The sequence below is a fragment of the Peromyscus leucopus genome, chromosome 3 (genome assembly GCF_004664715.2).
Source record: "Peromyscus leucopus breed LL Stock chromosome 3, UCI_PerLeu_2.1, whole genome shotgun sequence".
Classification (NCBI taxonomy): Eukaryota; Metazoa; Chordata; class Mammalia; order Rodentia; family Cricetidae; genus Peromyscus; species Peromyscus leucopus.
In genome coordinates this window covers 23,681,604-23,709,052 of record NC_051065.1, presented here as the reverse complement: position 1 = coordinate 23,709,052, position 27,449 = coordinate 23,681,604, and the positions used below count along the sequence as shown (strand labels likewise).

The 27,449-nt window shown below is 39.9% G+C and overlaps 2 protein-coding genes across 9 annotated transcripts in view; one reads left to right on the top strand and one right to left on the bottom strand.

Annotated features, from left to right (window-relative positions):
* Krit1 (KRIT1 ankyrin repeat containing) overlaps positions 1-10,174 on the bottom strand; it is a 37,559-nt gene extending 27,385 nt beyond the window's left edge. For 2 of the 3 annotated variants that reach the window (XM_028862805.2, XM_037203525.1), the window contains exons 1-7: positions 9,839-10,174; positions 7,088-7,191; positions 5,868-6,027; positions 3,521-3,613; positions 1,754-1,883; positions 961-1,204; positions 668-783 (exon numbers count right to left, since the gene is read on the bottom strand). In XM_028862805.2, coding sequence (XP_028718638.1) covers positions 668-783; positions 961-1,204; positions 1,754-1,883; positions 3,521-3,613; positions 5,868-6,027; positions 7,088-7,189 — 845 coding nt within the window. In that variant the 5' untranslated portion in view covers positions 7,190-7,191; positions 9,839-10,174. The remainder of the gene's footprint in view (positions 1-667; positions 784-960; positions 1,205-1,753; positions 1,884-3,520; positions 3,614-5,867; positions 6,028-7,087; positions 7,192-9,838) is intronic. The other variant, XM_028862789.2, reaches the window with a different exon arrangement.
* A 167-nt stretch (positions 10,175-10,341) lies between these two features.
* Positions 10,342-27,449, top strand: part of Ankib1 (ankyrin repeat and IBR domain containing 1) — a 115,373-nt gene continuing 98,265 nt past the window's right edge. For 4 of the 6 annotated variants that reach the window (XM_028862776.2, XM_028862770.2, XM_028862761.2 and 1 more), the window contains exon 1: positions 10,342-10,732. The gene's annotated coding sequence lies outside the window, so the exon portion shown is untranslated. Of the gene's footprint in view, positions 10,852-23,910; positions 25,455-27,449 lie in introns of those variants that run through there. The other 2 variants (XM_028862749.2, XM_028862752.2) reach the window with 2 other exon arrangements.

Here is a 27,449-nt window from a genome sequence, read left to right as displayed (position 1 = left end):
CTGTGGGCCAGTGACCACACTGCTCACTCGCTGCCTCTCACTGCGCAGCTGTGGGCCAGTGACCACACTGCTCACTCACTGCCTCTCCCTGCACACAGCTGTGGGCCAGTGACCACACTGCTCACTCACTGCCTCTCACTGCGCAGCTGTGGACCAGTGACCACACTGCTCACTCGCTGCCTCTCACTGTGCAGCTGTGGGCCAGTGACCACACTGCTCACTCGCTGCCTCTCCCTGTGCAGCTGTGGGCCAGTGACCACACTGCTCACTCACTGCCTCTCACTGCGCAGCTGTGGACCAGTGACCACACTGCTCACTCACTGCCTCTCACTGCGCAGCTGTGGACCAGTGACCACACTGCTCACTCGCTGCCTCTCCCTGCGCAGCTGTGGGCCAGTGACCACACTGCTCACTCACTGCCTCTCACTGTGCAGCTGTGGGCCAGTGACCACACTGCTCACTCACTGCCTCTCCCTGCGCAGCTGTGGGCCAGTGACCACACTGCTCACTCGCTGCCTCTCCCTGCGCAGCTGTGGGCCAGTGACCACACTGCTCACTCGCTGCCTCTCACTGCGCAGCTGTGGGCCAGTGACCACACTGCTCACTCACTGCCTAGACACATTCTAACAGCAAGTTAGGGAAGCCAATAGAGTAAACCCAACAATACTTGTCTTCCAGGACACTGCTCATGCTTCGCTGCCATTTGTCCTGTTTGGGAATCTGGATTTTTGAGTAGTCTGGAGCTCCTAGACCAAAGTATGGATTTATTACCACTTTATCTACCTAGAAAAGAAAAAAAAAAATTAAGAACTCCTTAAAAGTCTCAAATACTTGATTTTCATATATATATATAAAGCACTGATGTTATTTTAATATTTACAATGACAGGTAATGCATCTTTGTTAGAAAAAATTACTTTTGAAATGTCTTTTGAAACCAGAGTCAAAATTCAATGCTTACCCGATTTGTATACTGAAGATCTGATCCAAACAAGGGGTTGTAAATGCAAGTGTCTGCTTTCTCTAGGGCTAACATTTTACTCTTTATTTCTAGTGCACTATAGCCCATATGTAGTGAGTTTTCTGTCTGACCTGATTCAGCAGCATATGCAGGGTTTATAACATTTGTCTTTATCCGTTCAAGGGCAGAAGGTCGGAATAAAGCTGGAATAAAGTGAGATTGTGCATGACGTTCATCTAGCCACCTGGCAGAGAGGAAAAAAGAGGCAGAAGTGTGTGTGTTCAAAAGTGAAGGTGAAAAAGGCAGACTACTCTACAACTCTGACATGTGACACGTTCTAATATTATGTTCAGCTTTAAAACAGTTTTAGTGTTAAGTACTTAAAAAAACTATGTCAGTAGATACAGGAATTATTCTAAAGTCTATGCCATTATAATCATAAAACACCTTTAAAAAGTACGAAGTACTTCTACACTGGGCCTCCTGAGATGTGATAGTACACAAAAGAAGACAGACTATGACTTGCTCACTGACAAGAGTAACTACTATGCCTATTTTTGTAAGAGAAGAACCTTGATCCTGAAAGCTGGGAAGTGCTTCTTCTTTGGGAAGATAAAACTAACATCCTCTAAGTAGGCAAGGCAGTCTTAGTTAGGGGATTTTTCATCCTTATAACTTAAAATCTGACCATTTTTTAATACAATAGGTTATTTTTCATTAATATTTCCCAGAAGTGTACGTCAGACTAATTTAAATTATTACTGATTTAAAATATTTTTAATGTGTTTCTTACTTATCCAAGGCTATTAACATCCTTGCTGTAAGTGTTGCAAAGTGAGTACTGGATTCACTACAAACTCTCATAATATCCTGTAAGCAGTAAAAAATTGGGCATCCTGGAGTATATGAATATTTAGTATTATCTGAAAAAGAAAAAGAAATTATTCCATTACATAAAGTTTACAAATACATTTTCTTAATACGGAGCATGTTCTCAAAATTTGTGCACTTAACAGAAATTGTTCTGTATTTGGAATTACAAGGTCTGGACTCAAGTGACAGCCAGCTCTGTAACTTATTCACTTTGATGAAAACAGCATCTACTATCTTAAATTCTATTTAGTGTGTTTGTGTGTAGATCAGGGAACAACTTTTGGGAGTTGGTTCTTGTCTTCCACCTTGTTGACACAATGTGTGTCTTGTTCTCTGCTATGTGTAGCAGATTCCAGGATAGCTGGCCCATGAGTTTTTGATTCATGCATTCTACTGTCTCCATCTCCCAAACTCACAATTGGAATGCTGGGATTCCAGAGGATTTTTGGCTGTTTTATGTGGGTTCCTGGGATTGAACTCGGGTCATCAGGATTGCATGGCAAGCACTTTTAATCACTAAGCCAGCCTTCTGGTCCCAGCATTTATAATCTTTATAATCTCTTCCTCAATAATGTTGTACAATTATTAAGATTTCCAACAACATTTAAAATACTAGATTTTTTTTTTAAAAAACTTGAGAACACTTAGAATGAATCTTGTGTGCTAGAGCTGGCCAACACTCTATGGTTTGTAAAGCAAATTCATATCAAATACCTCAATGAATTCTCTCTATACTATGAATCAAGTGTGAGCATGGAATAATGCTGTCTCTTTTTATATAAAATTAAATTTTAAATCTTAAAGATTCACCTAAAGTCTCAAAATGAATTAGTGATAGGATCTGTACTGAAACTCAAAATTGCTTTCTATTAGTCCAAGATGTCAAATTTTTATATTAGATTTATGTTCTGTAAATGTTAGCAACAATATTACTGGACAGTATTTTAGAACTACCACTGACATTTTCTTGGTCTCATTATAAGTTACATGTATATTTAGCCTATTAATAGCATATCCTTTGAAAAATTGCTTTATAACCAGAATACTTTTGTTTTGTTTTTGTTTTTTAGAGACAGGGTTTCTTTCTGTGTATCCCTGGCTATCCTGAAACTCACTTTTTACACCAGGCTGGCCTTGAACTCAGAGATCCACCTGCCTCTGCCTCCCGAGTGCTGGGATTAAAGATGTGTACTACCACTGCCCAGCCAGAATACTTTTTCAATTTTAATTTTATTTCATGTCTATGAGTTTTGTCTACAAGTATGTCTGTCCACCACATGTATGCCTTGTGCCTTCAGGGGCCAGAAGACAGTGCTGGATCTCCTGGAACTGGAGTTACAGATGCTTGTGAGCCACTGTCTGAATGACAGGACTTGAACGGGGTCCTCTGGAAGCACAGCCAGTGTTCTTAACTGCTGAACCATCTCTCTAGCTCCTCACCCTGAATACTTTAATTATAATTACTCCTCTCTTCACATCTCCGTCTTAAAAATGGAAATGAAAACCAGTATGAATTAGCCAAGAAGCCTATACATCCCCTTAAAATTAAAATATTTGACAACTTTTTCCCCTGTTAACTTAAAAACATGTGTAACAATATTACAGTAGTAACTATAAATGTGCACTCCTAAGACTTCAGTCAACTTCCAGTTGACATTCAAACTAGCTAGAAGTCTAACTAGATTACCTTTGACAACCGACGGCACGAGGAACAGTGCCGCTTCTCTGCCTGCCTTCTCTCCATCGAGAGGAAATTTCTTCATCAGTACCACGCGTTTTCCTCATTAAAAAAAAGAGTAAAGATGAAGTAAGAGGATGTTTTCTTGCTTCTTTGCATTGTTGAGATAGAGTCCCTCATTATAGCCCAGGCTAGCCTTTAACTTTAACTCATGATCCTGTTACCTCGGCCTCCCAAGTGTCAAGATTACAGGTGCAAAGCATCATACCTGGCTGAAGATAATAGATATATAAATCTTACAAATTGCCTTCAGGATTAGAAAACAAGTTTTTAGGGGTGGGAGATACCCCTCATTGGTATAACACATGTACAACAGGAGCAATGGTTTGAGTTTGATCTCTTGCAGCACAAAAATAAATAAAATTTAAATATCAATATTAACATTAATTTTATATTAAATATCATATATATTAGAGATATAATATATTTTATATATGAAAATTTAGTAATAAATTAATACTAATAAAAATTTTAAAACATACACAGAAAGACTAAAGAAAATAAAGATTTTAGAAACTCAAACATACAAAAAGGCAATTTATTACATTTTATATTATATGCACTAAGAAAAACTGGTAATTCTGGCAGCTGGGGAGAAGACTCAGTGGGTAAAGTATTTGCTGCACAAGTATGAGAATTCTCAGAACTCATGTAAATCTGGGCACATTACTGTGTGCCTATACTCTACAGCCTACAGCAAGATGGGAGAATTCTCAGAAGTTTGAAGGCCAGCTAGCCTGGTGAATGCAGCTGTAGCAATCAAGAAATCCCTTATCAAACAAGGTGGAAGCATGGACAGAGACACTCAAGGTTGCCCTAGCATCTCTACACATGAGCTATGGTACTAGCATGACCCATACTCACACACACAAATGAACATACAGGCATGCATGCATACACAACATACAAAGTTTTTAATTAAAAAAATCAAAATAAATGTTGGTAAATTTTGACACTACAGGATCAATATATACACAATCAACTAACAGATTCAGGGCCATATTTTAAAGTACTAGAAACTTCCTATGAGCTGGAACTACAGACAGTTGTGGATGCTGGAAATCAAATCTGTGTCCTCTGTAAGTGCAGCCAAGGGCTCTTAACCACTCAGCCATCTATCCGGCCCCTGAACACTTTCCTTTTTAAAGCATAACATATACACAATTTATAAATGTTGTCGTGACTCCTCTCTGTGTCTTAGAGGCTAAAAAATAGGTTATTACTTTTCAATAATTTGCACAGGCTATATATTATCTAATATTTTAAATGGGCTCCAATCTTTCAGGGTTAATATTTCTTTTTCCTTTCTTTTTATTTTTTTATTTACTTTTTTTGTTGTTGTTTTTGTGGGTTTTTTTGAGACAGGGTTTTCTCTGTGTAGCTCTGGCTGTCCTGGAACTCCCTATGTAGACCAGGCTGGTCTTGAGAGATATCTGCCTCTGCCTCCAGAGTGCTGGGGTCAAAGGCACATGCCACCACTGCCCGGCCAAGGTTAATACTTTTATAACACTTTTTCGGTTTGGTTTTTTGAAAAGGTTCTTCTTCCTCTGACCAAAATGAGAAGAAAACTGTATTATCTTGGTAACTTAAAGATTTTGTGGGGGGGGGGGCGGGGGCGCCTAATTAAGCCATGAATATTATGTTTCACTTAGCCATAGAGAGGCTTATGTCTGGTATAAATAAAAATAATAGTTCAAAGAGAATTATCTAGAAAAGCATACTGCAGTCTCCCCATAAATAAATCACTAACTCTGAAACTCCTTACATGGTGTGGGTTCGACAGAAGTTAGTTATCTTTGGGAAGAAGGGGACCAGTGCAGGCTGGAGCGGGACTGAACTGCAACAGTGACAATGAGAAAGTACATAATTACATTGAAAAATTCTATAATTAAATCTATTTTGTACAATTAATACTTGCCAATAAAAATTAATAAAATTATACTGAAGATACTTCTTCAATACTCTGGACTACAGTTTAACAACTTCCTGAGGTTTTTCCCAATTTTTCAAATGGAAAGGAACATAGAAAGAAACTGATCTTAAAATATTTAAAGAAAATATTTTTCTGGGCTAGGCACAAACAGCACAAGTCTTTAAATCCAGCACTCAGGCAGAGGCAGACAGATCTCTGCAAGTTCAAGGCCAGCCTGGTCTATACATTGTGTTCCAGGCCAGCTAAGGTTACATAGTGAACAAAGTAAACAAAACAGAACACCTCTTCCCTCCAAAACCCCCACGATTTTTTCTTTTTAACTATTGGAAACAAACAGCTGGAGGGAGAGAGAAAGTTTCCTACCTCTGATGCCCTGGTTTGCAGGAGAAATTGGTTTGGTAGTTTCTACTACATAATCCAATATGCCTTGTGCTATTTCACTGTTGCCTTGAAGTTTAGTTTCCAGCAAAACTTTCTTTCTCTTTTTTTTCTGTCCTTCAATGGGAACTTCATGCAATAAAATCTTAGATGAGGAAAAACAGCATTAAGACAAAGTTTAAAATGCACTTGCCCTAGAATACTATTTTAATCTGACAGCCTTTCTCAACCCTAGGTGCATATTACAGTATAACCTAGGACGCTTTAAAATAGTACCAGTGCTAGTCTTCTCTCTGGACCTATTCAATCAGAACACATAACAACTAGGCTCCTAGTACAAGTAGTTTCCCAAGTCAATCTATAGTGCAACTGAGATTGGGAAATGGCTTCAGATAACCTTACAAAAGCAATTTAAGGCCAATGTTAGAGAAATTAGGCTTATTTCTCTTATATAGGAAAAAAAGCAACTCAGTTTTATTTGTATAAGTAATATATAAACACACATACAGATATAATTAATAATCTAAAAGTAAACAATATCAATCTTTACATTAAAAGTCTGAACAAATTTATTTTCATTATGTTTTTAATTTTTGAGTTATTCCATAAATTATACAAAGACCTAAGTAAATAAACTTAAGAAAATCATGAGTTGGGCGTGGTGGCTCATGCCTTTCATTTCAGCACTGGGGAGACAGAGGTAGGCAGATCTCTGAGTTCAAGGCCAGCCTGGTCTACAGAGTGAGTTGCAGGACAGCCAGGGCTACACACAGAGAAACCCTGTCTCTAAAAAACAAACAACAAAACAATGGTGACTTTGCCTTTTGTTCTCTTTCTTTCACTTGTAAGGCAGGGTCTCCTGCAGCCCAGATGGCCTCAAGCTCCCTGTGTAGTCAAGGTCCATGCTGCTTGGTTTAATGCAGTGCTAGGAGTCAAACTCAGACCTTTAAGCTGCATGCTGGCCAACCACTCTGTCAACTGATCTACATCTCAGTCCCTCAAATAACTTTTTATCTAATAATTTACACGTGTAAATGAATGACAAGTTACTGAAAGGTATGCAACAGTAAAAAGCAACAGGGTAGAGATCTAGACTAACCAGCTCATGAATAATAACTGCGGCATATGCTCAGAGTGCTCTATACGTAAATGGTACACAGAATGACAGTCAACAGGAGGAAACAAATGTTATTAGATTTTCTCACTTCATAGGACTTAGCTCTGTATTCCCGCGAGTTGAGACTGGCAGTATTCTTTGGACGGATAACTGCAACATATGCATCTTCTATGTTTTCTGGATTTCCCATTGCTTTATAAAACAAACAAAAAGTTCCTTGGAAGAGTAAATGACACAACTAGCGGCAAGGTAAAAAAATACACATATATGCAACATTACACCCAGCCCAACAGCCTTTTAAAATGTTTTTAAATATTTAATATTTTTTAAATATACACTTTGAAAAAAATTATAAAAATGTTGATTTTTATATCTTACAATATCTAATACCTAAAAGGAAAGCCAGAATTGACTTTAACTTTATCTCCATCAAGAATCAAGAATCTGTCTTTGGGGCTTAAAAAGGTGGTATCATTATAAAATATCTTATAAAGTAAATAATGTCTCGAAATAGTGGTTCAGAATAATGTACTCTTATTTTCCATAAAGTATAAAAATATATGTTAAGTTTGGAAGCTGGAAGTAGCTGGCTACTTTCTTTATACCTACTGATACTCCATAACTTTCAGCAAGAAACCATTGCTTTCGACACATGGATGACTTAACCTAGGGTTTATAAGTGCCTTTGGAGATGCCCATCTGAACCATTTGGTCATTTGGTCAGTTGACAAAAGAAATCTTTTCCACTTCTGTTATCAATTCCCTAGGTAATCTAAAGTTCTTCTTTTAAATATAGTCACTGTGTCAATGTATGTAATCTTCCCTATCCCCCCAAAACTATTTTTTAAGTCTCCACTGAGCAGTTTTGGAAAAAGTAATTGAATTCCAGCTATAGACTGGATTGCTGAGTGTTCTCTCTGATCAGTGCTATTAGGTAATAACACTTCACAACTACACCGAAAAGCTTCTCTTGGACAGAATATAACTTTATCCTTTTGCCTTTTAAAGGTTCCACTCAGTGATATGCCAGTCAATTTCTAAAAGAACATCAACCAAAGAGTTTCCTTTCTAGTCACAGTGACATGAACTTTCTTCAATTTTTAAAAAGGCCCATTAGGCATTAAAATGGTCTTTTCATATTTAATGAGTCCGCTTCTGCTTCAACTCTCAGGAGAGAAAAAAAAAGCATTTTCAAGAAAGGGTTGAAAATGTTACTTAAGAGGATACACATTTATTCTGTTTTCTCAGATGCAACTGATGTCACTTTGATATCCTAACTCATTTTCCTAAAATTAAAAAAAGCCTTCTTTTTGAAAATTTTATGAAAATGAAATTCTTTCAAAATTCAGTAATTTCTGACATTTTAAATAAAATTTAGTATAAAAGCTTAACAGGTATTACTTCCCAAATATTTGTCTTAATTAAACTTTTTGAATTACAAAAGTTTTCATTGATTTGGTAGCAAAGAAACTAAGGTATTTTGATGAAGAAGTTAGAGTGAAACATTGGCATGAAGACATTTCATTTTGTTTAAAGTTTTGAGGACACATTCATTCACATTCTAAATAGTTCATGGAATGTTTTTCAGTTCAAATATTTTAATAAGATCATTCTGAAAACCCACCACATGCAAAAGAGCTGCTCAGTGAAAGCGAAAGAGACTTTCCTCAAATTCTGTATAGCGATTATTTTCATTTTAGATTAATGACTAAAACATAATAAACTATAAAGAATAAGATATAAGGATGCCTTAAAGACTGCAAACTTCTTTAAAAGACACTGTGCTGTAGTGACACTTTACAATACATGGCAATTACAGGAAACAATAAAGCACCCAAAGGAGGAATGAAGAAGCTGTTAACCTTCTACACAGAATTTAAAGTAAACTAATTCTTGTCTCAATCAACTCATGACAAGAAAACGTCTATTAACAAAGTGTTTCATTTGTTAATACCATATATTTTAAATCATTCACTATTAACATATCCCCCAAATATTCTTAAAATTGGTTTTCAAGAAGTATTTGGACTGGAACACTTAAAATGGTCTTCCAATGACATAAAAGGAAACAGAAGGTTGAAGCCAGCAAATAACCAAAGCCACCAACCGTAAAGGAAAGGCAGGTGCAGCAGAAGCACAACAGGAGAGGAAGAGAGAACCAGTCAAAAGAAATAAAGGTATTGTTACTATGTTACATGGCTCACGGCACCCGAGAAAATGCTCAGGCATAAACGCCTGATATAATGAGGACTTACGTAAGTGGAGAGGGTTCATAATTGGGAGAGGTTTCTGTGATCTTTTTAGAAATACGTAGGGGCATTTGGGGTTATCATTACGAGTGAGAAAGGAGAGTTGTCATTTAGTGCCCCACCTGGGTAATATTCCTTCGTGGGTCAGTTGGTCGAGAGAGTGGGACAGGAACGGAGCTGAAATCTTAAGGTTTCACATAAAGGCTTCTGGTGAAGCTACAAGTACCGAGGGGCGGGGACAGCAAAGCAAGCCAGGCAAAAACCATGAACGAAGAACTCGGAAAGAAGGGAGAAAGGAGCTACAAGCGATAAGCTTGGGGATCGCTTTCCCGACAATGACAACACTGCCTGGGAAGTGTCCCCTGCCACCACCCACCAGTGTTCCGTTAGTGGGAAAAATGCAAGCCGTTTTGCTCCAAGGGCTCTCACCCCAAAGACGACCCCGGCTGCTCGGCACCTGCTCCGAAGAAGTAACACCCCTTGCCTGCAGAACCTAGTCGGAGAGGTTGGCCGGCCCACCCGTTTTCGCTAGCCGGAGCCCGGATCGTGCCTCTCCTGGTTTCCGCGCGAAGGAAATCGCCAAGACTCACCCGAGCGAGCGGCCGATCTTCGCGCGGGCCGCTACATCCAAGTCACAGGGTGGGGCAGCAGCCGGTGGACGGAGGAGCCCTCACCGTTCGCTCATTCCTCCGGCGTCTCCAAGAGGCCCAGAAGCCCGACCCGACTTCCTGTGGCAGGAAGCCCCTCGGCCGTCACCCGAAGCCGCCCGCCCCGAGAGTTCGGGTCTCCGGGCACCCGCTCTCCAGTCCTTCCCTCTCCTCGGCCCCAGTCACCCTGCAGCTGCGGCACAAACTTGGGACTCCCTAGGCCTCAGCTTGCCATCCCGCCGCTCCCGGCGCCGGGAAACAACTTCCGGGGTTACCCCCCCCCCCCCTCCAGCCTGCTTAAGGCTTGCGGCGGAAAAGCTTCCGGGTCGGTCTGCGGGGTGCCGCCGTCCGTGCCGGTTCGTGCCACTTCGTGGGGCGGCCGCCGCTGTCTGGTGCGGGTAGCCGGCAGCCGTGAGCTCGCGCTGTTGGCGGCGGCGGCGGCGGGGCGCGACGCCGGGCAGGGGAGGTCGGCCTCCGCGGCTGCGCGCGCGCGCGCCCGCGGCACGAGCCATGCGCTGGACTTGACCGAGCGGCGGAGGCCGGCGCCCCCGCCCCCTCCTCCCTCCCCTGAGAGCGGCGGCGCGCTGCCGGGGAAGATGGGGGGCGCCCGCCCAGTGTGAGCTCGCCGGGCGCGTCGGTCGGGCTCGCGCAGCGCTTCCCGCGGGCCTCCAGCGCGCATCCTCGGGCTCCCGCAGCCGCCGGCGGCGGGTGGGTGGGGCGCAGAGTGGCCCCGAGGTCACCCGCTGCCTTGGCACGAGAGGCAGGTGGCCGCGGCGGAGGAAGACCTGCAGACCTGCGGGATCCGCGCGACCCCGGTCCCCACCCGGAGAAGTAACCGTAAGTCTCTGCTTCGCGGCTCGGCTCTGGCGGAGGCTGTCTAAAGCTGCCTGGTTCACGCCCTTCCCTGTCTCTTGCGAGTGTGCCCGTCGTCCTCTTCTGTCCCCATCCCCGAACAGGTAACAGCATCCTGTCTGACCCACCGGGTTCCTCGCGCTCACGATTTTGCAAGCCTCCCGGTTTCCGCGGCGCGCCCCATCCTCCACACAGGTCTACATCGCCTCGTCCCTCTGTCCTCAAAAGATTCGTGCCCTCCTTCATTTTCTGTAGAGCCCCGGAGCTCACTGCCCCCGCAGCCGGTGTTGAGATATGTGGAAAGCCTTGGATTCCACTGACTTCGCGGACCCCAAGTACCGAGGAGCGAATAGGTTAAAAGTGCTCTCCAGGACTGGCATGGGTGGGGATAGGTGCGAATGGCACCGTTGAACCTTTATGTTTGTTCGTTTTGCCACCCAAACAAAGGCATGGACGCTCCCCTGTACCCTCATTCCTCTCCCTGTTTGTGTGAACTGTTCTTACGTTGATGTTTGAGTCGGAGGAAATTGGAGGTAGAGCTGTAATGAAGCAGCTGCTGAAGAGGTTTTATTCTCACCAGCTCCATTCATATAGAATGGCATGATGAAAAAAAAATCTTGTATTGAAACGACCCATTCCAGGAAAGCTTTACTGGTAAATCTGAAGAACGAATGTGGAAAGGTCTGAATTTTTAGTTAGTATATTTTGGATACTGTTAATTTGTTACTGTTTTGATTACGATTTGACTAGACTTTTTCTCATTAAATTTTAGTTTGCTTTTCTAGGCTGCTTTTGCAGAACTTTCCAGAAATTAGATTAAAATGTAATTTTAATACTGTCAGTGATTGGACAATAGCTGTCATGTGTCTTCATACATTTACTATTTTTCAAGGCATTGTAGAAAGCAAATGATAATCTAAAAATAATGGTACTCTGTACGTTGCAGGCTCTGCTGTTATTCTGTAAACTACTCTAAGGTAGTATGGTAGCACTGGTGATTTTTTTTTTCTTGAAAACTATTATTTCTTTAAGAACAAGAGATATGTTTAGTTTCCCCTCCCCCAAAAAACCCTTTTAGCAGTTGATTGTGTAACTTTACACTTCACAGGCTTTAGTTTGAAGCAGGCTCAGAAGATGTAGCTCCAACTGTCTTTCTGGAAATGGACTTTTTTTTGGCACAGAAGCCCAACACTGTGCAGACTTGAGTGCGTCTTTGAAGGTGTGGTTTCTGTTTTCTGTAAAATCAGTCAGCTTCTGAGTAAGAAGATCTGAGTGTTTTCATGAGGGAGTGGGCAGCTGCATGCGACAACCCTTGTTTAAAAGTGCACTGATTTCTGTCGTCTTTGGGGGAAAGAGGGGAAGATAGTTTCATTTATTTGTTGCCTCTCTCACTCTGAGAATTCCTAGTTTATGCTATGAAAGTGTCCTGAAAAGCCTGCAGGCTTATAAAGTAAGGGCTATAAACAGGTGCGTGCGGAGCCATAGAGATAGTCTTGTTAGCTACTTTTTTATACTCCTGTGGCACTCCTCATTTCTGAGAGAGTTGATTGTCTTTCCTCTTCCTTTCCTGGGTGTGCTCGCTTGTGAAAGTGAAGTGCATATATTTATACAGCTTACCTGTAGGTAAAAGATCAAAGGTATTTCTGGATATGAGTAAATACAGTTGCTGGAAGAAGTATGAATGAAGTTTCTCTGATTATCCATGAATGGAAGTGAAAACTTTCCTCAGTGCTTTGAATCCCTTGAGGGTGCATACATGATTCATCTAAGCTAAATTTTTAAGTATTTCCTTCACATACTAAGTTTTAAATGGGACACATTTGTCAAAAAATGATTTTGAGAGTCAGCTCAGTATTGTCAGAAGAGTTTCTCTGCACTATCCTAAAAATGCTTAGGTATCTTATTTACCTTTTCAAAATGACCTAACTGGGAGAACAGTGATTTTCGGACTTTTCAGTTTATTTTCTTCAAACTGCCTCTTCCCTCCCCACCCTGGATACTTAACTTTCCTGCGTATTTTATTACTTCATTCATTAAACCTTTACTGGACTGTGTGTGAGGGTTTGGGTTTATATTCTGCCTCTACAAAGGTATATTCCTTTTTTATTGAGTTTACCAATCCAGATGTTTGACTGTGATTCTATCGAAAGGCCTTAGAGAGTCTGGACTCTGCAATGAAAACACTCCTTCAGACTCGATGAGGATTTATGGCTTAGCAGCATTTTGATACAGTTCAATCTGGTTTCTTGGACCCCTAGCTTTTTTAGAAGCATGGTTTTCTATTATCAACACTTTTCTCCCAAAGCTTCATTTGTATCATAAACATTTTGTTCATTTTTAAAAATCAAAATCTGTTAATAGCTTGCTTTTCTTTTGGCCAGTGTCCTTTACTCCTAATCACATGCTCTTCTGTTTTTGAGATTATAGAACATGTCATTAACAATTCTTGAATTCTTAAAAACCAGCAGCACTTGCAACTTTTTCTGTTCTCTGTCTCTTTTTTTCTCTCTCTCACATACACACAATACACACAAACACAATTTAACCTGACACACACAGTCTTTCTGTTTTACTTGTAAAAACCTTTGATAATACTCAAGTTACTACATTTTTCTGATGGAATGATGCTAGAAATAGAACTCCTACTTAACAATGTAACAGAGACAGAACAATAAACGTGTTTGATGCTTGGCCTATAAAATTGAACAAATCAAGATTCTCTTTTATCATTGGGCTTTAAAATGTCAGCTTAAGCTTCGTGAAGAAAAAGCCTTTTCAAATGACTTACACTAAAGGTACGAAAGTGTTGCCTTCCTTGTCAATGCATCCACTCAGTGTAGTGGAGGAAGGTGTGTACGTGCTTTCACCAAAGTTTCCATTCTGTTTCGGGTCTCTGACAATGAAGGAATTTCAAATTCCTAAGGTGCTAACAATACATTGTATACCTTCATTCGGATGTCTCTCCCTGTTAATATTCTGCTACATTTCTTTAATTGCTTACCATTCCTGTCTCCATGCATAAATACATATGTTCAACCCATACAGTTTTATTTTTTTGTTTGTTTGTTTTGGTTTTTTGAGACAGGGTTTCTCCGTGTAGTTTTGGTGCCTGTCCTGGATCTCGCTCTGTAGACCAGGCTGGCCTCAGACTCACAGAGATCCACCTGCCTCTGCCTCCCGACTGCTGGGATTAAAGGTGTGTGCCACCGCCGCCCAGCTCAGCACATACAGTTTTATCAATCTTTTGTAACATTCTGAGGAAAGAAGCTTCAGACATGTGTGCCTTTACCTTGAAATACTAGCGTCTGCTTTCTAAAAACAAAGCCTGTTACACAACCCACATACTACCCTTCAGGAATATATACTATGTGAATTTTTTTCAGACATCTTTGGCCTCAGTTTCCCCATCTTTCATGGCTTTAGCAGTTTTGTAAAGCATAAGCCTGCATTTTCTAGCATAACCTTCATCCTAGCACTATGAAGTATTTCCTCCAGCTTGCCCCCCCCCCCCAAGCCAAGTAATGCTTTCCTGACAGGAATATCAGGAAAAGATGCCATGCCCTTCTCAGTGAATTTCATCCAGAGGCACACAGTGCCAAAACATGTCACTAGCAATCAATGTAACAAGATATAATTGTGGAAATAAACTCCAAAAGTGTGCCATTATCTTATTTCTTGTCAAATCTTCACTTGCTGGCCTTGGTGTCATTGATGACCCCTACCTAAATTAATCAATTTTATGATGATTAGCAATTACTGTTTATTTCCATTGTCTCTCTGCATGTACTAGTTGATGTTTTATTGAAAGCTGCTTCTCTTTTCTCTTTTTATTAACTAAGAGTCGAGATTAAAAGGCTTTGACTTTGTGTGAGATGTTGTGAATTGTTACTGTATTCACTCACTGTGCTGTTTCAGTCGTCCCCAGTTCAGTCGGGGGGCATCTTTAAACTGGCTGCTGTGCCCATCCATCTATCATGCTCCTATCTGGTTCACTCTGCATTTCCTTTCTGGCAGAATAAATTGTTCCTGATTCATCTTGTGCTTTGCTTGCTTTACCCCTGAAATCAGCCGTTTCCACAAGGAGCCTGCTTTTGCTTTTTGGTTTGTAAAGATGATAGGTATTTATAACAAAGAACTGGGAACTCATGCTCTTTGTTGCTGGAGTATGAGTGCTTTCTAGTCCTTTTTACTGAACATGGTTAGGATGGATGGTTTGTATATGCACACACATGTAATACACTCATACACATACCCCTTTTGGTTGGTTTGTTTGAGTCATTTTCCAGTCTGGCCTTACATTTATTGTATAACCAAGGCTGAGTTACGTTCCTAATTTCACAAAACAAACAAACAACAAATTACAGGATGTTTCCTAAATAGTGAGAAATCAGATGTAGACTGTCTGGGGCAGGACCGTGGCTCCACAGTGCTGTCTGTAATACATGCTCATTTGTCTTTCTGGTTAGTCATCCTATCTCAGCACCTGTGGCCTTACGGTGACATTCCAGGCTGAGTAGCAGCATCTATTTCTTCTGTCATCATCCATGCCTCTGGGTGTTGTAACAGTGTCATATCTAGTAATCTTTATAATGGAGCCAAGACAAAAGAGTCCTGCCCTCTTACACCCCCATGACAAGTTCTTTTGAGTTATTTTTTTTCTCTTCTTTTAGAAAATAATGCAGATTTGGCTTCATGTGACACAAATTTACATTTAAATTAGGAACTTGGAATTTTTATCTATAATCTTTTGAGTTGCTGTGCTTAAAAGGTTTTCATGTCCCCCCCACACACACTAAGTTATTTACAAACAGAGAGATGAACATGATTGGCTATATTATCAAATTGGAAGCTGATATTTTGGAGAACACAGAAATTTATCATTGTACACAATAAATGTTAATTTAAAGAATTTTATGTGCAAGTATAATATACAGTGAGTATAAAACTGAATAAGGCTAGGGCTGGAGAGATGGCTTAGCAGTTAAGAGCACTGGCTGCTCTTCCAGAGGACCCAGGTTCAATTCCCAGCACCCACATGGCAGCTCAGAACTGTCTGTAACACCATTTTCAGGGGATCTGGCACCTTCACACAGACATACATGGAGGAAAACACCAATGCACATGAAATAAAAATAAATAAATTTTTAAAAATCATTTACTCACTTCTGGCCACGATGGCTACCTACACACATGTGGCATGTGCGCTTTGTCTCTGTCTGTCTCTGTCTCTGTCTCTCACTCTCTTACTCTCTCTCTCTCTCTCTCTCTCTCTCTCTCTCTCTCTCTCTCACACACACACACACACACACACACACACACACACACACACAAATAATAAATATAAGTATTTATAAAAACTGAACAAGGCTCAGGGGTAGAGCCCTAAGTTTAACCTCTAGCACCATGAAGACAAAGGAGCTAGCCTTGAGTGGGATATGGCATTTGTTCTCCAGGAATTTGCACATCACCAGGAAAGCAGATAAACACATTAGTCCAGTTTTAGGTGGGAAGCTCATCCTATGGTCAAGATAGACATCCTATAACTTAGTGAAGGGTTGGGGAGCTATGATCCAGAGTCCTCATGGTGAAAATGGCTTTTAAGTGCTAGCTTTTGTAGGGAATTTTCTTTAGGGCAAGCTGCCTTTATAATAGTCTAAAATAGAACTGGGCAAGATCATGGGTTTTTTTTTTTTTTTTTTTTTTGTTTGGTAAAGTTAATCTGGTTATAACATAATTAGGTATGGGTTCTAGAAAGAAGTTCATCTGATATATTAAAATATGTTCCTGTAGTTATTAAATATTGAATGTGTGTATAAATATATGCCTATTCTCAAAGACTTTGTGTCTTATAATATAGCCTGGATATCAGCAGTATAAGCTAGTATAATAGTACTGTGGCTCCTGTCTTATAAACAGAGCTTGAATCAAGGCTTGAGTTCAGGACTGGTTAGATACTGTTTGCCACCATGCCTCTCAAAGCAAGGTCATTCCTCAGAAATTATATGGTGGAAGGAAAGTTGTTCTTTGACAGTCTACATAACCTCAAAAAGCATGTGTACACATATATAAATAAATGTAATTTTACAAGTTTTTAAAAAATTTTTGAGCCCATTAAGTCCAATATTCTCAAACCCATGTTCTTTTCCATGTACTCTATATTGCCTTCCCCTTGGCCCCTTATTATCTCATGTTGCTTCTTCCTCAGAAATCTTGTAAAAAAGTTAGAATATAATTAAAATAGTTTTCAGTTGGGGACAGAAAGTATCAACCAGCTCTACTCTTGATTTTCTACAGGCACTCTCTGTGTGGGATGGAGTATAATAGGAAGATAAGTGTTGGCCAGAAAATTGCCACATTACATGAATGAAGCAGTTATTGTTCACATGCTGAGATTAGTTTCTGAGAAACTTAGTATTGAACTGATAAGACAGTGGAAGACAAGATGCTGGCCTGGTATGCCATGCCATTGGACAGTTGAGTGGCATTTATTAATGTTATGAATAAGGAATCAGAGGAGGGAGTGCACTGTTGCCAATAAGGAAGTGAGGCATTGGTAGTTTTGATGATATGTTCAATTCCCCAAAGCAATTGTAAAAATAAAGATGATTTTCTCTTCCTAACTAATCATTTAAATAAATATACCAAACCATTTAAATAGAATAGCTATTTCAGCTCAGCTCAGGTTCTCTCTACTTCTGAAAAGAGGCGTGCTTGGTATGGGTGGGACTAATGTTGGCACATGAAACTTCTACCCCAAACTTGATTTGACAGGGCTTCCACAGATTTAACACTAAAGCATATTACATGATACTTTGAGTGGAAAAACAACTTTATATATAATGTGGAGGACTAAGAAGTGGGAATAAAGTTTAGACTGATAATTTGATATCATATAATGGTGAGAAGTAGGGCAACTCAGGAAGTGGGAACATCTGATTTTTCTTAACGACTCAAAAACTCCATGTGTTAAATATCAGATATATAAGGCAAGAGAAGGTAGAAAATAAGGTTCCAGTGCTCAAGGATTATATAGTCCAATAGTCTTTTTCATCTGATTCCTTGAGGAAACTGAGCCTTAGTGCTCTAAGCTAGACTCCAAGTTGGCCATGTATCAGAGTCATCTAGATAGCTTATTAGTACACAAAACACTGGGCCCCATTCCTGAGTTTCTGATTCTGGGCATCCAGGTGGGGGCCTGATGTTCCTTCCCAACAAGTTCCCAGGTGCTGCTAGGATTTCTGTTATCTAATGTATGAAGTTAAATCTTTCTCCCTATGTTACTAGAATGCCACTTGGAGAATTGAAGAAAGTTCTCAATTCATTTCTCTCTGTTTTGTGCTTTAGATGAAGAACTCTGATGTACAATTTTATTTTTAAAAATGATTTAAATTTATGCATGTGTACAGGTGTTCATAGAGGCAAGAAAAGAGGAGCAAATCCCCTGGAGCCAGAGTTATAAGTAGTTGGGGCCTGCCCAATGTGAGTGATGAGAGCTGAACTCAGGTCCTCTGTAAGAGCAGTGTTCTTGGTCAGACTGCTCTAGTGGCTTGTATATCTCTGTTCCATTTCTGTAAAGGACTCTGGAAAAGTCCTCATCATTTGAGCAGGTATTTCCTGTTGCTAGTGAGAAGCAGCCTCGGTTTCCATCCTTGGGTGGTCTGTCTAAGGCTTCACTGTTCCTGCAGACCAAGGTGACTGTAGGTTTAGGCCAGTGAGGGCAGGCTGAGATGGAACAGGGCTTCATAAAGAATGACAGAAAATACTTTAATTACTCTTTGTGCTTTCAGCCTTGAAAGGGAATGAGACTGGTTAGATAAATGCAGGACTAATTCACTGTTTATTATCAGTTTTTAGACAGATAGTCTTTAAGTGATTAATATGTCTACATAGAGCTGAGCAGGAATCTGACCCAAAGAAAGTGACAGGTATACAAGGAAGACAGAGATGCCAGACTTTTCTCCTGATTCTTTTTAGTTATCTTGTGGACCCAAATGAGGAGCCAGTGTTCTTTCAGCAAGCAGTTTCTTTACCTGTTACACGTGGACATAGGCGGATTAATGTAGTAGCATGTGCAGGATATGCTGGAGTGAAAGGGACAGAGCACAGGCCCATTTACTTGGGAGAGTCATTTGTCTGCTGGCCAGAATATGACTTAAAGAGACCCATCTGTCTAGTGAGTTCTCCTTTGGGATCTAGGTAGCATCAGCTACGCATTAAGGACCATTTTTTAAAAATATAGCACATGCCATGATGTCAGTGTTCTATTTTGTAACTTGAAACTCATATTGACTTTGTTTTGATGTTTTATATACTTTCCCTATCCATACCCTTTAATACTTTAACTTGGGTTATTTATATTTCTGTCTCCATAATTGATTTTCTGGCTCTCACTTAACATGTGTATTAAATAATGAATATAGTTCATTAGACAGTTAAGATAAAATCTTAGCTTTTTAAATTGGAAAACTTTATAAGAGAAGTAAGCCACTTTATATAATATTTTTTTAATACAAGAAAAACTATCTTCAATAAGTATATGCAATATATACAGACAAAAATTACATTAATGATGTCTAGTCCATTAACATTTGACAGATTCAGATAAAAACTCCATTATATATATTAACAATGTCCAGTTACATCTGATAAACTCAGACCATAAAATTTTCATTACTTATCTTATTTAAAACAAGTAGTTCCTTTTAAAAAAGTAGATTCCATAATCTCCCTTTTTTCCTTATCATATCCATATTCTCTTTTTTCTTTTCATAATACATTCAGTAGTCTACCTTTTGTCATTTTTATATCTTCCCCTTTTTCTTCAGTGTAGATTCAATGATCTACCTATTTATCCTATTATTTCTTTACCTTTTTTCTCAGTAGATTCAATGATCTATCTCATATCTTATTCTCTTTTTCTTTTTGCTTTCTAGGGGTGAAGATATCTTTAGGGAATCTTGAAAAGAAAATTTTTGGGTTAATCATCAAGTCCTGTATCATTTGTCCAGTCTCTGCATAATAGGAAAGTTCAGGGCTTGTTTCAAGTCCTTGTTCAAGTAGTCTGTCAGGCTGAATCATCTCAGCTAGTCCTCTCGAAATTGTCCTGACCAGTTTGTAGTCCAAAGCAGATCTTTTCGTGGTGTTAATCAGCTTAATGGCTTTACCATAGTCCTTTTGAAGATTTCAAAGTTGCTGTTAGGTGTGGTCATGGTTTCCTGCAGACTCCTCCCCCCCCCCCCCCCCCCCCCCCCCCCCCCCCCCCCCCCCCCCCCCCCCCCCCCCCCCCCCCCCCCCCCCCCCCGCCTCCTCTGTGGTTTGGAGCAATCATAGTCTGATAAATGTCTGTCTCTCGGAACCATGAACATTCTTCCCTAGAACAGAAAATCTTCACAACAATTTCTCCCCACCATTTGTCTTGCCAAACTTTTCCAAACTGACCTTTGCTGATGATTTCTTGTAACACGATGGTCCTAGCAATTCTTCTCTGAACCAGCAGCAGTAAACCCTTCGTCCCAGGTAGCAGCATCACTGCAGTCACCAACATGATGAGAGGGAGCTGGCAACGTGGAGCAGTAGCCACTGCTTCCATGGTCCCACCACTATTTGTGTCTCAGTCTGGGCCAAAGCTTCTCCCAAACCTCCTAGGCCGGCCTCAAACTCGGGATCCTCCTGCCTCTGCCTCCTTCAGCAAATCCAACCAGCGTGCGCCACCACAACCGGCTGAGTGTAGCTTGGGCCTGAGCTGGGGCTCATAAGGCCACAGGCAAACAGCTTTTTCATGAATTCGTAACACGAATGTTGGGCGCCAGATGTAGCATGAATCTTCAAAGTTCTTATTAATAAAATCAAACCTGAGGCCAGTTATTGGGGTCCATGCTGGTAGATCAGAGAGACAGAACAAGCCACAGCTATCTCACCTCGCCGGATCCTCAGCTGGTCTTGTCTCCTCAGACTGGAGGCCTCTGAGTCCTCATCCGGAATGGGTCTCAGCTGAATTACTGCTCAAAAGCCTGAATGCTTAACCAGCCACATGTTTAACCAGCCAAATGCTTAACCAGGCCAAAATCTTCTCTATATAATATTTTATAAAAGCAATTTAATTCTGTCTATACATTGCAAATTGATAAATCTTATCTTTAGTTTAGACTTTTCACTTCAGCATCTGTCTGAATATTTGTTTGTGTATATACTATACATGATATCTGTGAGTACCTCACTGTATATACCGTACACGATATCTGTGAGTACCTCACTGTATATACTGTATGCGGTATCTGTGAGTACCTCACTGTATATACCGTAGGTGATATCTGTGAGTACCTCACTGTGTATACCGTAGGTGATATCTGTGAGTACCTCACTGTGTATACCGTACGCGATATCTGTGAGTACCTCACATATAAGTAGCTCTCCCACTTGTCGTTTAAACTGTGCTGCCTGCAGTCTCCCACCTTCGTCCCTCCATCCTTCCAGGTGCCATGACACAGAGCTGCAGTCGTTCTTACTCTGTTCCCACTCTTACTCCACTGTGGAGTTGATGGCAAACTCCTTCTGCTCTCACTTGCAGAGTACATCCCGAGTTGGAGGGTGCTCCTCACTGTCGCTGCTTTCACTTGGATTACTACAGCTACTTCAGAAATGGTCTCCTGTTTCTTGTTTTTGCCCCACCCCATCAATCAGCCAGCCAGGTTAAATGTAACAGTTCATTCCCTCCTTGCAAAAAGCTTCCAGTGGCTTTCCTTTTCCACCCAGAATGAGAATGAAGTAATACAAAGAAAGCTTCCAAGACCTTTCCTCTGACTTCTTCCTCACTCTCCTCACCACAGTCTGGCCCCTTTCTGTACTTGAACATCCACAGTTGTTCTTTTTGTCTGGAGTATTTTTACCTGGGCATGGTGCCTGACTCCCTCCTTTAGCTCTTTATAAACTCAGATGTCACTTGGTAAAGTCTTCCCTGATTACTCTTAAGCATTGCAACCTTCTCCCTTTCCTAGTTTGATAGCTTGGAAATGACACCTTATGTTACCATGTGTAAAGTGGAAACTCTATGGGACTGTGATTCGGTTGCTTTTTCTGCGGGATTTCCCCATTTCTAGAATAACTTGACATGTGGTAGGTGGTCCAAAAGTACTTCCCCCCTATGAGTTTATATTTCTAAAAAAAATATAGCTTTCTTCTGAGAAGTTAACTTGAAAATCACATCTAAATTTTTACTTTGAATATTTAATTGTTCTGTTTCTCTCATTTAAAAAAATCATTGTCTTGCTGGGCGGTGGTGGTGCACTCCATTAATCCCAGCACTCGGGAGACAGAGGCAGGCAGATCTCTGTGAGTTCGAGGCCAATCTGGTCTACAAAGCAAGTTCCAGGAAAGGCACAAAGCTACACAGAGAAACTCTGTCTCAAAAAACAAACAAATAAACATCATTGTTTTATGCCTTTTGTTTGTATTTGAAATTACTGATTCTTTTTGGGAGGGAGTAACATTTACCCCTTGCATAAGTTGTAGTTCCTAACTTTATGTGTTATTTTGGGGAACGATTAAACATCTTTTCATCCCCTGTGATGTATATGCATTATTGATTACTATCATTGACTGTGGTGCTTTCTAACACTCATAGTAAGATCTTGCATTTAGGTGCCTTTTTATCAGAAGTTACAGCAATGTCATAGCTTTTTTTTTTTTTTTTCATGTTTTTCAAGAAAAATCAACACTGATTTCCACCTTTTTAACCTGAATTGAGAGTTTTGGGGCCATGGTAGTTGAGCCTTTCATAGACTTTAGTTCTGTGTAGCCAGTGTTTCTTAGCTTCTTTATTTGGAGCAGTTAGGTTCTACAGAGGGGTCTTGCCCTTAATTCAGTTTCTTTTGGCCAACAAGTGTTGAAATTTGTGTACTTGATATAAATACCACAATGCCTTAGATTTTTCAAGTAATTTGCCCTGTTGTCAGACTGTATTTTGAGTTATATCCTAACTTTTCAATTGGAAAGAGTCACTGTAGCACTTAAGGTCACTTTGCTCCATCTATTCAGGATATAGTGTAGCAGCGGTGGATTAAGACTCAAATCTTCATAATTTTGTTAATCATACAGACCATATATTCCTCTGTGGTCCTTCACTACTTCATTAAGATGTATGGAATATAAAATGAAATCCAAAGCTAAGCAGACATGGGATTCAAGTTTTGTTTTCTGATACTAGAGAGTTTCTAATTGGAGATAGTTTAGGTCTGTGGCCTTGGTAACAGTCAGCCTGAGAAAAACTTTGTATTTGGTTCCTATAGCAATAAAATGTATCTAACACTTAAGATTCAGTATCAACAAATAAAGATGTATGGGAATATAGATGCTTCTTCTAGGTGCTAACCAAGATTCAAACATCTACACATATGATAGACTCTAAATGGGAAAGCCTTTTGGAGTCTAAATGAGACTTTTCTCTAGAATTTCCTCAGTTTACCATAAACCTTTTCAAAACAACTAAGCTTCTAGAGCCTATTTAGTATTTATTAGTTTATCGTACAATGCAGGTGGGATTGTGAGAAATAAATGAGAGACAGTGCATATACCGCAAAGATAAGTCTTACCATGATCATCTTGTTATAAACTCAGGGGTTTGGTCTTTGTAGAAGTTCACTTCTGCACACGTGTTTAAGAACGTTTTCATTACCATCTGAAATCTAACTCCACGATATTAAACATAGAACTTGTATCTGTTTCTTCCTATTTTCCTTTCTCTTTCCTTTCTTCCCTTCTTCTTCCCCTTCTCCCCTCCCTCCTCTCCTCCTCCTCCTTCCCTCTCCTCTCCCCAGCTCATGAAGCTCACTGTTTAACTTATTCCTGCTTTCAGACTCCTGGAAGCCCCTTTCCTAGCCTCCTGAATGCCAGGGTTAGAGCCCTGTGCCGCCGCTTCTACAAGTTTCATTTCTTCAGAGGTGAACAAAGCTCAGTTGTTGATTTGAAAGTGTATGTAAATTTGCAGTCTTTTACAGGGTTGTTTTTTTCTTTAAAAATATTTGTTAGCTGGGTGTAGTGGTACGTGCATTTAATTTCAGCACTCAGGAGGCAAAGGCAGTTGGATATTTTTGAGTTCAAGACCAACCAGAACTACATAGTGAGACCCTGTCTCAAAAATAATTCTTATTATTTTTATTATTGTTTATATGTGTATATGATGTGTATATGTGTTGAGGGCTGGCACTCATGTCCTGTAGCTCATATAAAGTTCAGAGGACACCTTTGTGGGGTGGATTCTCTCCTTCCTCATTTAAATTGATTCCAGGGGTTGATCTCAGGTTACCAGACTATCTATCATGTTTGGGGAGCGAACGCTTTTAGCTAATAAGCCACTTCCAGCCCTTTTTATGTTTATTTGGTTACTTTACATAGATATCAGTGATGATCTGATCCAAGTGTTCTCGTCCTCTTTGAAATAAAGACATGAATATTGAAGTGAACACATCTCTCATTTCTTGAATACAAATGTGTATGTGTATGTATGTGTATACATATTTAGAAGTTAGTATAAAAGCCTGGTGAAACATCAGAATGTAATGAATTGGTTCCTAGGTGATAATTCTTGTTATCAGCAATATATATGCTAATTGGATGTAGACTGCTTATTCTTTTTTGGGCATATATTGATTATACATTATGTTGGCTTTCCTAAGGACATATTGTACCTGACTTTGTCCTCACAGCACACACATAGCCTCATACCTCCCATTAGTCCCTTCATTCTCCTAAACAATTTCACTTCTCTTTCCATGCCATATATACATACATGGTTTGATGTATTTATATATCATCTAAAAATCTATAAATGAGAGAGAGCATGATATTTATCTGAGTCTGATTTAATTTAACACAATAATCTCCAATTGCATCCATTTCCCTGCAAATGACACGTGTGCTTCTTCATAGTTGGATAAAATTCCATTATAAATGTACATAACTTCTTTGTCCATTCCTCTGTTGACAGACAGCTAGGTTGATTCCATAATTTACCTATTGTGAATAATAATACAACAATGTACAAGTATCTCTGTGATGCTGACTTGGAATTCTTGGAGTAAATACCTGGGTCATATGATAGATGTAATTTTTGTCTTTTGAGGAGCCTTCATACTGATTTTGTGGTGGTTGGATTAATTTACATTCTCACCAGCAGCAAATAAGAGTTCAGTTTTGTTTGCATCCTCACCAAGATTTGTTGTTCGTTTCTTAATGAGTGCCAGTCTGACTGCAGGATGGGGATGGCATCTCAGGGTTGTTTTATTTTATATTTCCCTGATGTCTAGTGATGTTGAACAGTTTTTCCACATTATTGGCCATTTTGTATTTCATCTTTTAAGAACTGTTTGTTCACTTCATCAGTATGGCTGGAATTTGACTCCAGTGTGAGCTTTTGGGAAGGGTTCAAATACACTTTTTTTCCCCCCAGTATAGATATACACTTGACCGAGTGTTTACTGAGAAGGCCATCCTGCGAGGGAGTTTTTTTTCTTAAGATAGATAGTAATAGAACATGTTCAGATCAGCATCATTTCTGGATTCTAAGGAATTGGTACTGTGGACGAGATAGGCACATGAAAGAATTGAAAAAGGAAGGCTATCCACAGGTAAATATGGAACTGTGTCTTTGTTCTGCAGGGGATATACTTTCATTGAAACAGGAAGAGAGGAGGGAAACAAGTTCAAGTGCAAGGTAATTTATAAGCTTGGTTATGAGAAGATGAAGGGATGATTTCCCTTGTGTGTTTCTGTTTTATTCATCAGATAAGAGCAGGTCCTGAAAAGGTGGGCCAAAGGAGAATGTTTGTGATCTTTCTGTGCAAGACACCTCCCCACTGAGCTGTGCTTCTGCCTAAGGATTTTTTTTTTTTTTTTTTTTTTTTTTCATGTGGACATTGAATTGTTTCAGTATGCGTTTTTGGAAAACTATTATTTCTCCAGTGAATTGTTGTACTCCTTCAGTAAGTGTCCAATAAACCATGCCATAATTGTGGTAGAGGGAATTTCTTCAGAATAGTTGAGTTACTCTTGCCAGAGAAAGGATTTAACAGTTGCTAGGTACTTAAAAATGAATTAGAATACAATCGAGGAAGATATTTGTAGCTCCTTTTTTTTTTTTATAAAGGACTATGAATATCATCTTGTAAAATGAGTGAATTAAACATTAAAATTATATTGCAAATGCAATCATATTGTATGTTCTTTTAGATCATGTACCTGTTAAATTCATATCCTGTTTGTTCAATATACTTTCTATAGATTGTGGGTACTTCCTCCCAGATTAAAACTCTTCCTTTACCTAAAATTAAGTTTTTCTATAAAAGGAGAAATACTCCTTTTCATTAGGATAGCTTCTGACAGGGTGTTTATAAGCCATAGGGTCATACTTCTTGTTATGGTCCCACCCCAACTACAAGAATGACAAGTCAAGAATGCTGTTAGTCTTGTATTAGGAATACAAATTGATCAGCAACCCAGTACAGATCATTTCTTCAGAGAACCAGCCCTTTCCTGTGGCATTTGGATATGACCCAGGCAATCCAGCTGACATCCATTGATGTTTTCCATGGCGTAAGGCCCATAGAGGAGTGTCCTAAATCCTGCTACAGCCTCAGAGTCTGTGTTCCATTCACTGAGCCTCTGCCTGTTTTCAGTGCAGCAGAGTGCATGCGGAGGCTGGAATAGCCCTGTGTCAGACAGTGACAGGTTTTAGCTTTAGTCAGGACCAGACAGTTATGACCTGTAAATTCATAGTTGTAGAAATATTAGCATAGCCTTTTCCAACAGCAAGTTCTGAGTTCAAATGACAGCAGGCTTTCTTAAGCTCTTTTTTAAAATGTTTTTTAGTGACATTTATTTATCTGCTTCTATGTGTGCATGTGCACCATAGCATATATTGTGGAGGTCAGAAGACAACTTGCAAGACACCACTATGCTTCTATTATATGGGTCTCGGCTATTGAATCTGGTTTGTTAGACTTGGCAGCCAGTGTTCTTTTCTGCTGAGCCATCATACCTGCCCATCTTAAACTCTTTTAATCTTACCAACCTAGAGTCTATATTGACCCTGCAAAAGTATGTATATCAGGTTGGAAAATCATCTGCTTCTAAGGGTCATGCATTTCATTTCATAAGAGCTTATTAGCAGCCTGGTTTTTAAGACTTTAAAAGTAAGGCCAGCAAGATGGCTCAGCCGGTAAATGTGCTTGCCTCTACTCCTGATGACCTGAGTTGAGTCTTTGTGACCTACATGGTGTAAGGAGAGAACAGACCCCGCAGGGGTTGCCCTCTGACCTCCAGGTGTGCCAACACTCATTTAGTCATGCAGACATACCCAAGTAAATGAATATAAAAAAAGTACATAAAAGCTCACCCAACTTTAAAAGTATATTGATACCTAGAGATTGTTTCTCATGTTATATTGACTTCACTTCTTACAGATCTTACACTTCTTAAAGTATTTACACTATCATGTGGAAGTTGTCAGGCCTGGCAGCAAGTACCTCTGCTTGCTAAACCATTTCCTCAATTTACTACATTTTTTTTCTTTTTAACATTAATAAAATAACATTTTAAAGTGATTTTTTTTTTCTGTGCATTGTTTTATGTATGTGAGGGTGTCAGATTTGCTGAATCTAGAGCTACAAACAGTTGTGAGCTAGCATAATGGGTGCTGGGAATTGAACCC